This window comes from Takifugu rubripes, chromosome 5, assembly GCF_901000725.2.
Source record: "Takifugu rubripes chromosome 5, fTakRub1.2, whole genome shotgun sequence".
Classification (NCBI taxonomy): domain Eukaryota; kingdom Metazoa; phylum Chordata; class Actinopteri; order Tetraodontiformes; family Tetraodontidae; genus Takifugu; species Takifugu rubripes.
In genome coordinates, this window is record NC_042289.1 from 3,685,266 (window position 1) to 3,702,234 (window position 16,969).

General features: G+C 43.5%; 1 protein-coding gene across 1 annotated transcript; it reads right to left on the reverse strand.

The window, feature by feature from the left end:
• Window positions 1–552: 552 nt before the first annotated feature.
• On the reverse strand, window positions 553–16,744 carry LOC101071342 (trinucleotide repeat containing adaptor 6B). The gene is made up of 21 exons (XM_011603696.2): window positions 16,413–16,744; window positions 14,578–14,665; window positions 14,452–14,473; window positions 13,323–13,745; window positions 9,900–12,524; window positions 9,656–9,802; window positions 9,328–9,515; window positions 9,173–9,235; window positions 8,938–9,093; window positions 8,089–8,226; window positions 6,797–6,970; window positions 5,990–6,106; window positions 5,712–5,919; window positions 5,287–5,439; window positions 4,925–5,092; window positions 4,491–4,637; window positions 3,555–3,647; window positions 3,202–3,417; window positions 2,937–3,007; window positions 2,663–2,802; window positions 553–2,575 (listed from the first exon to the last, which is right to left on the reverse strand). The coding sequence occupies exons 2-21, from the start codon at window positions 14,632–14,634 to the stop codon at window positions 2,014–2,016; spliced, it is 5,868 nt and encodes a 1,955-aa protein (XP_011601998.2). The 5' UTR covers window positions 14,635–14,665; window positions 16,413–16,744; the 3' UTR covers window positions 553–2,013.
• Between the last annotated feature and the right edge of the window lie 225 nt (window positions 16,745–16,969).

Here is a 16,969-nt window from a genome sequence, read left to right on the forward strand (position 1 = left end):
TTATTCACCCATTCGCCGTTGTTGTGTCAGTTTTGTGTATTATGTGAATTATTAAATACTAGAAAATAGGAACCATAAGTTGAGTTAGAACCTCGAAATACAGGTTTTGTTGACAAATGTTAACCACGGCGAATCAACTAATTCATATAAGCAACCAGTTGCTGGTTATAGGATGACGTGGGTGGTAAATAGGATTACTGTGTGTGTGTGTGTGTGTGTGTGTGTGTGTGTAGTAATAAGAGAATGACAGATGGGCTCACTGGTGGCGAACAGCTCACAGGGTGTTGAAGACTTTGCTGCTCAGACTGATCAACATTCCCTACTTTTAATACTCGAGAGGGAACAGGGGCAGAATGTAATCATCCAAGTATTCTTCAAATGTATTTTCAAACATTTCCATTTATTACTACCATAAACTTTATCCCCCTTTTTATTTTAAAAGTGTAAACTTTTACGCTGCATGTTAGGTTATAATGCAGAAACGTCAGAACTGTGACGTCATTTAATTTCTCTAATTTTATAAAAATGTGAATAAAAAAACCCAGACACATCTAGAAGCCAATACTTTCATCTTTATTAATCTTGTTCTCATTTATTTAAATAAATTTTTACTTTGTAAAATCTTGTAACGAAACACTGAATAGGAGTGTTAAAGCCTTTTTTTTTTTTAGTTTAGAACAAATACACAACAGAATATTAAAAATGTACTGTAACTCTGAATCTGTAAACAAACCGTCCCAGCCCTCCCCTCCCGCTCCACACAGTTTGATAAGATTTGGCATGTCCATTATCTCAACGCATATGCCTTCAGCTCTTTGTATCTTAAAATGTTTTTTTTTTATTATTGCAGGTCAGACAATAAAAATACAAGTCTACTTAAAAAATTCAAATGAGAGGAAAAAAGCTTTAGTGCCAACATTTCACACACTCAGCAGTTTACTAAATGCACTCAACAGTTTTGTATGGACCTTCTGTATAGTAAGCAGCCTTGCCCACATTATCACAGGCAGTACACATGCATACACACACACACACACACACGCATCACCCTAACACTCACACACACACACACACACACACACACGCTCACTCGCAACAATGGTGGTGGTTCAATCCACTTACTTGGTCTCAGTCTCACTTGTGTCCATATTGTGTGTATGGTACTGTGCACAGTATTGACACATAGAGAAACGCAATATAGCCTCAAACTGCCAGCAATTTAACAATTATTACGGCAACAGTAACAAACATGTTCAAGAAAGAATAACAAAGAAAGAGTGCATGATACAACAGTAAGAGGTCAGCATTTTGAAAACAGAACAATAACATTTTTTTCCATATATTCACTGTTCCAAAATTAAAACTTTACATACAAACCAGAAAAAAAAAAAGATCAAACACAGTAAGATACAGTTCCGTTTTCAAACAGAGCTGTTTGCATGTGTTTGGATTCAGCCTCCATTTTTAAGGGGATTTGAACACAAACAACACTTTAACCTCACATCATGTAGTAGTTTTAAGTTATTTTGTATGATGAAGGAAATGCTGTTTACAGTGCCCAACTGTCCGAAGGCTAATCTGTATTTGGTGTGTGCATGTGTATGTAAATCTATTGATAAGTCCCTTATTTACTTTACATTGCAATCCAGTCAAGTCTTTCAGACCAACTGACTTTTCATTCTTTGTCAAGTTTCAAGTCTAAGCAGTTGAAATCTTCATCTGTGGAAAAAAAGGCTGTATACACATCTAACAGTCCCTGCATTTGTTTATATAATAGCTTAAGTCTGGCCACAAGAATGTGTGTAAGCATGTCACATTTCTGCCTTATGTGTGCACAATAATATGCATATCATGTACATGTACGCATCTGTTTCAGTGTTTTACATTAAGATTAATACAAAGTGTATGTGTATGTGTGTGTGTGTGCATGTGTGTGTTGCTATAGTAAGTAAATGTGTGTCCCAGTGTATGTTCAGTGTGTCCAAACCTACACATACAAATGGAGGTGGCTTATCATATAGAATCCCCTCCTCCACCCAGCAGGTCACCAGGCAATAATGCAGCAGGATTGTCCATTTGGTGTCTTTCCTCCATTTGAGGTGCCCCCCACAAACTGCTGCTGGGATATCCTGGCGCCATACCGCCCCAGAGTCCAGCTCTCCCAGACTCTACTGCGCTGCCGCTACCGCCTTCCCCTGCCTCACTGGTGCTCCACTGGGAAAATATCCCCAGCCCCGTTCCTTGGGCTGAAGAGGACTCTGAAGGATTCCCTGTACCATCGAGACTCTGCCAAGCAGAGCCAGAGGACCGCAAGCTACCTAGAACCACTCCACCGTCTCCTCCGTTACTGCCATTGATACTTCCGACTGAAGGTGGGCCAGGTGGAGCCCGCTCATTTCCGGGAGGGCTGCTTTCACTGATGGCCCCAGCTGTGCTTGTCCCAGATGAACCCTGTGTCCCACTGGCTCCCGAAGCTCCCGAGCTGCCAACTTCAGCCTGGGAATGAGCAAAGTAGCGAGCGACTTCCTCTTCACTCACAAACTCTGCCAGGATTGTTGTGTTGCCCAGAACACACCTGGCAGGGAGTTAAAAGACAACACTGATCAGATCCAAGAGCGCGTTCAAGATCAATATCGGGGACCTTACTCAATGAGAAACCTACATATGCAGTGCACCCTGGGCCTTGACTGCTTCCTGCTGGCTGCTATAGCGAATCAAAGCACTGCCCTGGGTCAGTCCAAGGTGGAAAGTCAGCAGGGGACCGTGCTGCATACAGATAGTCCTCAGAGTGGAACCGTCAATCTAAATGGGAACAATATAACAATAATGAGCAAACACTAAAGCATCGTGTGGTACTGATCTCTTAACACTACAGGAATCGTATTGGTTTTATTATCATTATTATTAATCTTATTGTTTAAGTTGTCCTTCATTACCTGAGGCGTCAGATTGCTTAGCAATAACCAACAGCTGCCACACGGGGAAATGCCTTCATTCCAAGGGGAACCTATATAAGAAGAACAAACCATAAAGACTGAGTGGGACAGAGAGAAAGATTAATACTATAGGGTTTTTTTCTAAGCAGAGACACTGTGCTGGGGTTCATTATCAAGTAAAACTTTGTAAAACTGCAAAAGAGATTTGCCTCCACATCCTAAATGTTCATATATTGATGAAATGAATAAAATCTTGATTCGTTACCAGGCCCAAAGCGTGAGTCTTGATTAATCCCAGCCCCTCCCCAGTTCCGTCCCAACTGCGGAACTCCACTATTCCATGGAGACGACAAGGTTTGCTTTGGGTTAGTCAAACCGGGAGGGGGGCGTGGCAGCTGAGAGCTGTTGCGATTGGTCCTCCACAGCTTGTTTTGTCCAATGGGCTCTGGGGGCCAGCTGGGCTTGTACTCCGAGTACTTTGCTGAAAAGGAAATGGGGAGGAGAGGATCCACCAGGGAGAATGACATGAGAAAAACAGATAATAAATAGTGGTAGAGATAAACTGCAATGCAGGCAATCCCTGTGGCGCTGGAGGGACCCAGAAAAAAAGTGAATTACCTGTGCTGTGAACATTGCTGAGGGGGCTATCTGAGGCACTGTAGGGCCAGGCACCAGGTGAAGGCAGCAAGGTGTTGAGGGTGGGGTTTGGCCCTAGAGATTATTTACAGCACATCTTTAGCGTTAAGACAAGGCCACCACAATGCATTTGTATTAGAAAGACTACGCAAGTCAAAGAACGGCACTTTTGTTTTCCAAATACAGCTGGGAGATCCATATAGTAGAAAAACTCTGATAAAATTATATCCAAGGTCCGACAGGCCTGATCAGTGGAACAGTCCTAATAATGGCTTCGTCAAGACAACCGTCAAAATGAGCAAGTAATGCAAAATGAGCAAATGACATATCTCCATTAATCATTTATTTCCCTTTCTCTAGTTCCTCCTGTTAGGATCAGTGGAACATGAAAAGGGCTAAAATGCTGCCTACTGGTAGCATTAAACACAGATTCTTGATTAGGTAGAAAAGAATGTGTAAAAAGAAAAAAAATCACACTATAATTATTCACATTCAGCAGAAATAGTTAATACTCTTAATCATGCTGGGGCTTCCATGATGCTGTCAAGGATAGAGAGAGGTCTGTGTAGTTTAAATTCAGATGATAGAATTAGGTTGGATCATTTACTGTATAAAATAATTCACCGCTTAAACTGATAAGCATTTAAGGCAAAGAGACTTACTGCTAAGCATTAATCTATGTGGAATAGAGCTAGAACTTGTGGTAATTCCCTCTTCTGTACATCACTAGTAATTAAGACTTAAATGCTTTAATTCACTTGTTGGCTGGGAGGAAATGCGAGTAATGCCATTAGAATTTTAAATAATTTGATCATTTTGGGCCCTTATTGTAATTCATGCCAGGAAATGTCTGTCATTTTGCATAGATTCCATGTGAGAATAGTTATCTTTGTAAAAATACACAGTAGAGATTCGTACCTATATTGTCTCGCAGTAACTGGTGGTCAGAGTCATTGAGGCTTGATGTTCCTGGGGAACCAAGAACACTTCCAGAAGCCATGTAGGGATCAGACTGTGAATCTCCACTACTCTGGATCCCCTTCCAGGGCACACCAGGCTGAAACTCTGCCATGAATACAATCAATAAAAATAAAATCCCTTTATACTGTGTCACTATAGCTGTTTCCAAGTACAATGGATTTTTTTTGTTTTTGTATTCTAAAGCAAATATTATCAATAACTTATTCCTTTATTGCTTTTTGAGTGCTTGAATTAAAAACAGATACTTGGATCTCAGATCTAGACAGTGAATAAAGTGTCAACAGTGGACACTGGCTCACACTGGACAACTACCATACTTTTAATCCTAATTAGATGCTGCCATATTGTAAAACAGAAAAAGCCATGCCAACCTGGAGGCCAGCTGGATGTGGCTGATTTATTCCCCATTTTACTCCCGGGTGTCCGGTGCCAGTTGTCTGCCGTACCTTGGCTTTGAATCCCCAAAGTATCACTCCCTAGCATTTCATACTGGGAGAAAGGGGAACCTCCTTTCATCTTTAGAGCACTGGGTAAAGGGCCTTGAAAAAAGCATTGGAAAATAAAAATAAGGTCAAACAGATTGACATGAATGTTTTGGATCGATTTGATTAGCAGTGATTCAGATATACTGTGAATGAAGATAATTATCAGTGCATTAAATACCACACTGATGGTTCACAAGGGTCTGGGAGGTGTTTGTTCCCAATGTACCAAATCCATCTGTTACACCTACCATTCTTATGAAAGGCGGTGGTAGGGGGAGAAGGAGCTGGGGATTGTCCTTCCATCATCCATTTGAAGCGGGACTGCTGTCCTCCAGCATCCTTCATTCCTCCCATCATGGAACCAAGATCCAGTCCTGATAAGTTGCCGCCAGGTGTAAGACCTGGTCAGCAAAACACGTGCATGCAAATCTTGGATTAGGAAACATTCTAGGGATTTTTTTCCCTAGACTTTGAGTTTGATGGTTGTCAAAAATTGAAGAAATTAAGTTTATAAAAACAAGCAAAACATAATTTTTGATAAAGATTCATTCTTACAAATTGACAAAATTTTAGCTAAAAGCTCAAACACAATGAATATGACTTTATGCTTCCTTTTGGTGTAAATCAACAGAATGTTTGTGTTGTGAAATAATAATTTGCCCACTGGACCTACTCGAGTACATCCCTTGTGTTTTGGCGTGAAGGTCTGATAAAGCCCCTCCCATTCCCGAATGTGGAAGAGTGTCTCCCATGGGCTGTTTGGATAGGCCTCCTCCCAGATGAGAAGGGGAAAGTTTGGGGTTTCCCCCACCAGCTGCTGGACCTCCGACTCCACCCGGTTGCTGCCTCTGTTGCTGCAGAATAGCCATGATCCTTGCCAGCTGAGATGGAAAAAGGGGCAAAATTCAACAGCGTTTATACTCACTGACTTGAGCAGAGCTGATTATTTACCTGCTGTGGGTCCGGCTGCTGCCTAACAGGCTGTGGCTGAGGAAACTTTCTCTGATTTTGCAGAATTTGTTGCTGCTGCTGCTGTTGTTGTTGTTGTTGTAACAGAAGTTGGCAAGCCTTTGGTTCATGTTTAAAATGGGAAGGAGAGAATATATGACAATCTTACACATAGATACAGGTAATGTCAGCCCCCATTTACACATGGCAATATGCAAATGCGTCATTGCTTCAGTCTATATGGTTTTTTTCCATCCTATACCATACATTGATAAAGTATTTACATCCTGGGGGTTTCTTAACGTGGACTGCAGATGTGTTTGGTGCACATTTGCAATTAGTAATCGTGTTTAATGTGATGAAAAGGCCCTGACTACCTTCAGAAGTGGTTTAGCAGATCAACTCACTGTGTAGTCAGTGCTTTTTGAGTGTATTTATGCCTGTACTTTCATGTGATGGAATGCCGACAGCCTGCTATCTGATTGCATAACACATATTTGCCAGATGTAAAACTACACAAACTACTATCTACTACATTCTACTGGGTTTTTACCTTCTCTAGTTCTATAAGGCAAATAGTGTTACAGGAAAATACACGAAGGAGTAATTTGACTTCCAAATGCATTATCTAAGGGGGGCTTTCTATGATATAACTTTATTGTGTATGATTTCAATCAACCTAAGACTACATGCAATCACAATTTGTTAGAGGACAAACAATTGCCGAATAAGACTTCCGCAGAAATTTAGGCAGAAAATAAATAAAAATAATCAAGAATGTCTAATGTCTATGTAAATCAGGTCACCTACCAGATGGAACTGCTGCATGTGGGGGTAAATGTTGCTAAGCATAGCTAGCTGCTGTGGGGAAATCTGAGGAGGGAACACTCCTCCACCAACACCACCGACACTTCCAACACCTCCAACCACTCCTCCCACATTGCCACCAGGAGAGGACATCTGCTTCATCATAGAACCCGGCACCTGAAAGTCACACAAATGCCTATAAATATAGCTGTTTACAAAGACTATTCATAAAACAGAGCACTATGACAGACACAGAGAGAGAGAGAGACTCTAAAAATCAAAGGGGAAGCAATGGAAAATAAACATCGTCATGCTAAATTTTAGTGTTTGGCTTCACAGTCAATAATTTGCCCTGAATTCCTCTGCATCAAAACCCATTAAAATTATATAGCGGAGTTAGATTTCATGGCATATATGACATAATTTACCATAATTTCCAGACTATAAGCCGCTACTTTTGATGATGCGACTTTTAAGTTAAAAGCGATCACTCTGGCGGTTGAAGAAGGAAATCGAGCCGCCGCGTAATCTTGGCATACATTACGGTAATCAATGGTGAGAAGGTGGAGACGCCCGCCTGAAGAACTGATCGAAAAGATGACAAAAGCTTTTAGGCGTAAACATCGCAGGTGACCCGAGCATGAAAACGTTCTGGAAGACTGGGTGAACACACAGAGAGCAGGCGGCCGCGGTGTTTCCGCTGTACAAATCAGACGGAAGGCAAAAGCAATCGCCACCGCCATGAGAATAGAAGATTTTAGAGGTGGGCCATCGGGGGGTTTTAGATTGTTCATTATTTGAGTGAAAAAGCATAAACAACGTAATTTGTGTGTAGCTGATACAAACGTATATTTCAAGGTAGCTGCATTACAGACACCGTTAGAAAAAAAGCATTTACTGCTACAATATATTTATGTTGCTAAGCGGATTAAATTAAAAGAAAAGTTAAAAAATCCTGATGTGATAAAAACTGGATTTAAGGTCTCTGTATAAACATACAAGTGAAAAGAGTGGCTGTTGTTTCTTACCTGTCTGTCACTCGTCAGTGACTCGTCTCTTATGGTAATAAAAGCATATACCGTACTGAATGTTTTCGATCTAATTTTTCACATTACTACGTGGGATACCTAAAATCTGGTGCGGCTTGTATGAGTACAAAATTGATTTTCTTTCTAAAATTAGATTATGCTCTGTAGTCCAGAAATTACGGTAGTCGATACCAAACAACAAAGCTTTTGCACTGAAATTCAACTGGAAGAACTCAGAAGTAAATTCAGAGAAAAATGACAACACACCTGAGCAGACAGGAATTGATGAGGCACTTGAGCGCGTAACCCCTGTGTGGGGTTGACTGGGTGCATGCCAGGCTGGTGCATCCCTCGAGGCAGAGACATTCCTCCACCACTGCCAACAAACCCTCCTTGGCCACTGATCTGGAAAACAATGGAAGCATAAAATAAATTGTGGATATATATTCAAGCTAACGCACATCATGCTAAGGCTGTAATACTTCATGCTTAATAAAGTTTTCAGATTTAAGGACAAGTATTATAATGTGAACATGGTGCTTTCTGAAATGTATGAGTCTTAAGAGTGAAAATCACAGAGAAATTAAAGTGCAACGATAAATCTAAGATTGCGTCTGTGGAATGACTTATTTTCCTGTTCAAAAAGTGAGATCAGATAAAACAAGGTTTAAAACAAGATCACAACCTGATCACCAGTCAAACTACCTGAGCTGTATCAGATCGTGTGTATAGCACATGTTGATAGAGCAAAATCTGACAGCCTGGCATATGTTGTTTTTTCTTTGCTATGCCCATAGTTACATGTGCTTTAACTCCATCATAAAGAATTAAACAAATTAAAATTAAAATTAAACTTCAAATAATGGCTTTGGGACCTCAATGTCTTTGTCACCAAAAAATAATATCGACCCTATGTTTCGTTTGATTGGACATGAACGTTTGGTATACTGACCTCTTATTCTAATGTTAGCTCACTGCACATTTTCTTTGTTTGCCGAGCAAAACACACTAAATGAGCAAGAATGGTTGCTATGTTTAACTTGTCGCTAGAGTGGCGAATTAGATGTGCAGCAAATGCAGTGCCTTTCTCCAGATTTCCCATTTAAAAAATGATACCTTTTCTCCATAAGGCCCCATTTCAGATCCCATGTCTTTGGAACTGGGCATGCGGTAACCTCCTCCACCTCGTCCTCCCCTCCGCATCTCTCCATTATAGTCACTTAATCCTCTTTTCTCTGCCTCCATCTTTTTGTCAACAGTTGGGTCATCCCCCTAAGATATCAAATAATTTGCTGTAATTTCACAGTTAAATTGTTTACCACATTTGTTTTTTTATAAGAACTAATCCTACCAGAAGACCCATGTTTGAAAACTGTCGTGACACTTGGTTCATCCAACCGTCTCCTCCTCCACTCTTAAAGTAAATAGCACAGTCATTAAACATTGGAATATAGAGGAACAAGCAACAGATCAATCTATGCTATATGTGCGAGCCACAAGCCCTACCTTGATAGTGCCTCTTTTCCCCCCTTGAGTGTGTCCCCAGCCTCCAGAATTGAAAGAGGAGCAGCTTCCTTGGGACCCAGCACTGTTCCAAACTCCTCCACCTTCTTCATCTTCATCCCAACTAGGGTGGCGTGATGCTAAATCAGAGGCTTCTCCCTTCCCACTCCACCCTTCCATTGACTTGTTACCTGTGGCAAAATCAAAGACAAAGGTTGTTGCTGTCTTTTCTCTACACAAATGTAATGTACAAATGTAAATATGCTGTTAAAAAGCATTAACAAAAAAGCAGCTCATCAAACTAGACATCTACATTTCTCCATCTCCTCACCAGGTTTATTGGAGCTGGGTGAAGGGGTCCCCCAGCCAGATGGTTTACCACAATCATCGGGATCGGCCCACGTGGTCGGTGCATCCGACACTTGACCCCAGGCAGCTGTACCATTATCCACAGACTGTGCACCTCCTCCCCACATTCCTGGAGATTGAGTTGAGTAGCAATAATAGAATTAATACAAATAAGAAAAACAATAATACCTCATATAATACATTAACTGGATGTATACACTACTTACCAACTCCAGCGTTGCTAGGATTTGAATCCCTACTCTGATGTAGTCCCTGTTGTCTTCGAGGCGGTTGGGCCTGCAAACTGTGGCTTGGTTTGGATGGAGCATTGTTTTTATCCCATAAATTCACATTCTTGTTGAAACAGGTTGGGTCACCCCAGGCTGAAGTGCCATCGTCGATTTCCATTTTTCGACTGATGGACTGAGGGGAAGGTTCCTCCCAGCCACTAGGTTCCAAGGAGTCACCCCCAGCCCCAGACATTTGGGGAATAGGACCGGAGGTCCAGCCTAAACTTTGGTTCTGACTCTTAGGTGTTGGCCCCCCACCTCCAAAACTGGACCGGTTATTCCATCCACCTGGCATGGGCCCTCCTTGAGGCTGCTGACCTTGCTGCTGCTGATTTGGGGCTTTCATTGGTACCACTTGGCTGTTTGGTATCTGTGTTGCTGCTATATGGAGATTCGCACCCCCCCATTCTTGTTGAGATTTGCTTCCAGCAGCATCTCCTCCTCCCCATCCTCCTCGCTGAGACCCCACTTCCTCTACATTACCCTGCCAACCTCCTGTTCGGCCCCGTTTTTCATCTGGAACATCTCTCCAGCCACTACTTTGTTTACTGAAGTCCCCCCAGTTTGCCCCTCTATTTCTCTCACCCCATTCTTGGTCTTCACCCGCCCATCCTTTGCCTGGTTTTTCTGGTGGGGGGTCACCCCAGCCTCCAGCTGGTTTTCCCGCTTTAACTTCGGCATCCTCTCGTGCACCTCTGTTTCCAGAAATGTGAGGAACAAAGGTGGACTGTGAAGCATCCCAGACGTCCCTTGCTGTGTCATTACCAGAATTTAGACTGGTTGTGTGAGTGTTGGCAGAGGGATCATTACCCACTGAACTAGAGTTAGTTGGGTAACCGGGACTTTGACTAGCGACTATACCTATGTTTGCTGATGAGAATGATGACGATGAAGTGCTCATTTCATTTTTATCTTTAAGCCCTCTTGTGGAATCCAAGTCCCAAGCCACATTCTGCCTGATCTGGGTCTGCCCCCAGCCTGTGTTGGACAGCACTCTGGGATCCAGATCAGATCGATTAAGCATGCCAAGTAAGGCCACTTCAGCACTGGAGGTTTGTTTGGAATCGCAATGTGTGTTCAAAGCCCCCTCCTCCTGCGTCTGTGGACTGTCGTTACCTCCACCACCACTGCTGCCAATAGACTTCCCTCCATTCGGGGAAGGCAAATCCCCACTTCCTGTGTGCCCCCCCTGTCCACCCAGCTCCACAACTGCGCTGTTCTCACGTTCCATCCCTTTCTGATTGTCCCGTGCTTTTGTCATAATTGCAAACTTTGGTGAAGCAGAGTCCTCCAAAACGCTGTCACCAATACCCACACTGCCTCCACTACCGGTGCTGCCGCTACTCCCATCCTCTCCCCTCCTGGCTCCTATTGCTAAGATACTCAAACTTGCACCCCCCGCTGTGCCGCTCCACTCCGCTTTTGAACTGCTGCCATCCCATGCTCCCTGAGATACCACAGTGGTATTTGAGCCGCCAGTGGCTTCGTTGCCCCACCCTGGTTTGTCACCCTTGCCAACACAGCCCCACACATTTCCTTCCTGAGCTACAGTCCCTCCTCCACCCCATCCGTCTGCCTGGGAGGCACCTGCAGCTAGCTCAGTGGACACTGGGGGCATGGGTCTCCAAGAAGCAGTGGAATCAGAGGAGGCGGAGATGCAAGAAAGATTATCACTGCCTTCTCCGTCAGCGGTAGGAATTGCTCTCTCTTGACTTGGTCCCGCTCCTTGTGCTTCCCCATCGGATCCCGAATCCTGCACTGGGCTCTCAAAGTTCTGCTGCTGTTCTCCACTGATGGTTTCCACAGCAGTGTCAGTGTGCTTCAGCTGGAGACCGGTATGATTCAAAGATGAAAGCGAGTGGGTTGTGACAAGAGCGGTGGCGGTGGACAATGAGGAAGATGACGGAGTAGATGGATGGAATGGAAGGCCATCGTTAGCTGAAGGTGACGCCACACTCGGTACCAACAAAGGCCAAGAAGAGCTGTCAACAATGGGGTCAAAATTGGCACTAGACAGGCTGCTGTCTACACCTACAGGGCTCTCCTGAGGCCCAGGAAGAAGATGGGAAACTTTGGAATTAAAAAATGCTTGTGATTCTTGCCCCGCCTCAAGATGAGAGGAAGTGGAGCCCCACCCACCACTAGACTGGACACATTCATTAAGCGAGGAAGATGAAGAAAGAGGTGAAGAACGAGACGAGGAAGGATTGTCCGTATTCTCTGATCCTCCTCCGACATCTTCTCTCTTCTGTTGGATGTTTCTCTCACCCCAGGAGGCACTGCTATTGTTGTTACTGGGATAAACTTGCTCTTGTGCTCCTCCTTTAGCCTCATCTGAATTTCGTTTGGCCTCACACACAATACTTGGCCAGTCCCCCAGGTCAGTCCCATCCACAGTCACCTTTCCACAGCCCTGAGATGAGGACAGGCTGCTAGACCCTGCCCCCCATGTGGAATTTGCATAAGTTGAAGTAGTAATAGAAGACGATGACAGAGCAGCAACGCATAACGAGGATAAGGAGGAGTTGGTGGATGAATCGGAGGATGAAACCAACTTGGAATCTACAGGGGGAAAAAGTTAAGTCCATTTATTCAAGACTGGCAATTTAAGAAATATTGACTAATTTTCTATGGATCTATATTTTGACTGGAATCCACCAGAGGGACTTGTGTTCTGTGTTGCAGAGGCAGGTAGTCAAAACAGCACAGGGGATAGCCTCCCAACCCTACCATATCCTGTCCTCTGACTTTATTCTTAATGCCATCAGGCCGTTGTCGTGTAGTGCCACCGCCAAGACTAATCGTCGGGTGAAATCCTTCATTCCCTCTGCCATCAGGTTGTTAAACCCCTGGGATAAATCATCAGAAGTCTTTTTTTAACCTTCTATTAACATTTTTTTCCTGTGACCCCATTACAAGTGGTCAGTTTTCAGTAGGTCTGGTTTCACCTTGTTGCAACATGTGTCTCCACGCATCTCCAGTGGCCGATTGTGAACGGATCACATTTCCTGCTCTGCATGTAAATAAATGTCTACAAGGATTCTGTTCGCAAACATTAAAGGTCTCTTAAATATGAAGAGTTTGAAGAAGTTTAGGCCACATTTCACTACACAACCCTGCACTTTCAGTGGTCAAGACTTGATCCAAACAGTGACACTTACTATGGTTTAATACATTTATAAGCAAGAGTCCAATTTAATTGAAGACAGGATGATTAATGAAAATTCAAAAAGATGTCTAGACAAAAATGAGAACGTCTAGAGATCCTTGCACAAAAACAAATCTGGAGGTGACCACATATAGAAGACATTTGGGACTGAATGTCTAAAAGGCATTAAGACGTTATGAAGAGAAACCCACCTTTGCCCTCAGCTGCATTCCCGATGAGATTATCTGTTCCTGGTGAAGAAAGAGGTGGGGTGGCAACCCAGCTACTGCCTCCTCCATTTCCTCCCACACCTTCTTCCCCTTCTCCACCTCCTCCCAGCAGCATGGAGGACAGCGGCGGCTGGCCCCTCTTCAGTAGCACTTTATGGTCCTGTTGGGAACGAAATCTTGGTGGAACCTCTCTAGACATGTACCTCTGCTGCTGCTGGGAAGTCTGGGAGGAGGGCTGTCCGTTGGCCACAGCAGTCCACTGCTTTGCATTGTTCCCACCACAAGGAGGAACCTGTGCAGAAACACCGGCTGCACCAGGAGTGGGGGATGAGGGGGTAGCAGGGCCAGGGCTGGGGGACGCTGAGCCTGGGGTGGCAAGTGGCTGGGAACAGGTTGGATCTATCACTGTAATGCACAAATAATAAAGAACATGCATCAAGGTGAAACTTGAACATAGATCATAGATCTGAGACTTATATATTAATCAGGTTACGGTGTTCTATAGCAAAAACTAACACAGGCCCCCTTTTCAAAGCAGGAACTTTCAGTATTTGCCTGGGATTTAAAAAATCTCACACATTTCTACCAAACTCACCTGGGAAAAAACTACCCGAATCAAAATTTCCCTCTGAAAAAAACATTTTCTAAAGTCAAGGGGACGCCGTGCCGACTCGAAACGACCGAGTCTGGGGAAGAGCAATCGATAAGCTGAATGCAGGACACACGAACAAACAAATTTCTGAACTCTAAAGAGTCTTCGGCGACATTATAAGAAGCTGAAGGACCACAACAGCCACGGTGTGGTCCACCGTTGTACCGTTGTAAGAAAAGGAAAACCACAAAGGTTAACAGGAATGTTTTCCCCATGTAAAAGAATTCCTGGGAATTAAACTTCCCAGAAAAGTTGGTGGAAAAGGGGCAAAGAAATTAAAGCGAGTCTTGGGACAGTTCACATCCTGTTGGCCAAGTGGCAAGAAACAGAAAGCAATAAAACCATCACCCTTTTTGGCCCGAGATAGACTAAGTTTCCATTTACATCATATTTTACTGGACCATTTCATTAGATTTACAACTTAGAGGATGATATAAAAGGTGTGTTCCGTGGGCTTACCTTTGATTTTCTGCTCTGATGCCTAAAATAGAAAGAGGAAGGTCAGATGCGGGTGAGAAAAGGGAATTTATTTTATGAAGAAAAGAATATGCCGTCTCCTCTTTAAAACTGCAGACTCCCTGGTACCTTCTGAGAAGATTCCTTTTTCTTTTTATCTTCTTTCTTCTTTTTCTTGTCTTCCATGAACTACTACTCCTTTTCCTGATTTTCCAGCCTGTGGGAAAACAAGCACAGATTGACTGACTTGCTACAATTGAAGTTTCTCATATTACAAAAAATAAACCTTTACATGGACACAGTCCAGTTTGTTTTATGCTGGTATGCAGATTTAATGTCCATCTGCTTCAGTCTGCATCTCAACATACACCAACAATATATAAAATATTCAATATTCTCTAAAGAACAGCTACATAACAATAAGCCAGCCCAGCCCTTAGTCTGGCCTTGGCACGCCGTATATTTAAACCAGACTTTATTAAATGAGTCAAATATATGCAGCACGTGGAGACTGGTCCGTAAACAAATAATATATTTACAGTATTATAGGGTAGGGTTGTTTTCAGGATGTATGCTGTGCACTTTAATAGCAAAGGGATGCGATACAAGTAGTCCACACACGTTAATTCCACATATATATACACGTAATTTATAATTTGCACATCTCCTCTATCTTATGTAAATAGCTAAATAGCTCCTGCACTTATAGTCCAAGGCATTTAATGTAAACACCATCTGTAAAATATGTTTATAGCACAACCCGGTAAACAATTGTAAAATAACCGCCATACTGTATTTATTAAGTTATTATCCTCACTTGCTGCTTCTTTTGCACTTCTGGTTAGATGCTAAACTGCATTTTGTTGCTCTGTACCTGTACATGTGCAATAACAATAAAGTTGAATCTAATCTAATATATAAACAGCCTAAATTAATATTAATTAAGTAGTGTCCAAAGCCAGACGGCTTGACAGCACTCCTCAGTAGCCTATCCCATCCATGCATTATTCATACCTGTAAACAACTGCAATTCTAACCCCCAGACAAGAAGAGGTCTCCCAAAAGTATCAGACAAGTAGCACATAAGTAGCAGTGCTGTCACACTTGTGTGGTTACGACAAAAATGAGGCTCAAGTGGAACTACAAGAAGCACCAGCTGTGATTAGGAAGTCGAAAATAAAAAGCACAATTGCGCGTAAAACCCAAAAATACAGGTGATGTCTCATCCAGGTGCAAATGAGAGGATACAGCCGAGCAAAGGCTGCTCATTTCGCTTCACACCTGGGGAAAAAAGGAGCCTGAGCCGAGTTTCTGTTCGCTAAGCTGCACATAATTAGCAACATGTCACAGTGGTGTGTAACCAAAGCCGGGGGAGGACAACACGCACCAACACGCACCATCAGCACGTGTCGCTTGTGCAAAATAAATAAAATACTCCGGCGGGTCACTGTTTAAACGGCGATGTGATTTTAAAAAGAAAGAAAAGAGCTACTGCGCACGAATGAGGATCATCCGAACTGCGTTATCTACTCCCAGTCCTGCTGATAGCGGGGGGGGGGCGCAGCGACATGACCCGGAGAGACGGGGGGGTTATGGCGTTCTACTGCCCAGCGGTGACGTACTAGTGTCGGGCACAGCGAGTCAACCCCGACAGCTGAAGCCGCCGCAAGCGCTTATCATTATCCCGTTGATTCCCCCCTCCAGTCCTCATGGTAACAGCTTAAAACTTTCCCGCACTGCTGACAGGCGAACGGACGAGGTGCCGCCGGGCTCTTGAGCCGTTTATTACGAGAGCAGAGGGCAAAATAAATGACGAACTTCTGTGACGTTTCTACGTTGCAACGCGAAACAGGCGAAGCTCTTCTGGGGCTCAAAGCCCGTGTTGCGCGAGAGCGAAAACAACTAGCACTTTCAAACGTGTACGTTGCTGGTGTAACACATCGGCAACGTTGAAGGCTACTTACCACGGGAATAAGATCGGACATAAAGTGCTTCTGTGCCGAAATACTTGCAGACCTACCGCTAGCAGGCTAGCAAGACTACTAGCCTAGCGAGCTAGTTCTTCGAGGCTTCCACAGCTAGATAGAATAAGAAATGACATCACCGGCAGGCGAAATGTTCGTCGTAAAACCAAAAAAATGGGAAAAGTCGTGAATCCTTCTTGGAGCTACTGCATTCCTCAGACTGTAGACAGAAAATACGCATCCCCTTGATGACTGTTAGACGCTGTTAGTTTACTATCGGCCATTTTGCTTCTGTGTGAGGTTTAGCCAGCATATGATATCACCGCTGGTTGTTGATCAGAGAGGGGAGGAGGAGCGGGGCGGTCCCCGCTCTGCCCGGCAGGGGGCGACAGATATCCGGAAACGTGGCGTCGGACGTGGTGCTGAAGATGTGCAAATAATGGGCTTAAAGCTGAAATAAGATTGCAATCCTTAAAGTAAAGAGTGAGGAATTATTTACCCATTTTCGTTCACCCTCAGAAGCTTAATCAAATCAAAAGGGAGCAAGAAATTGATCA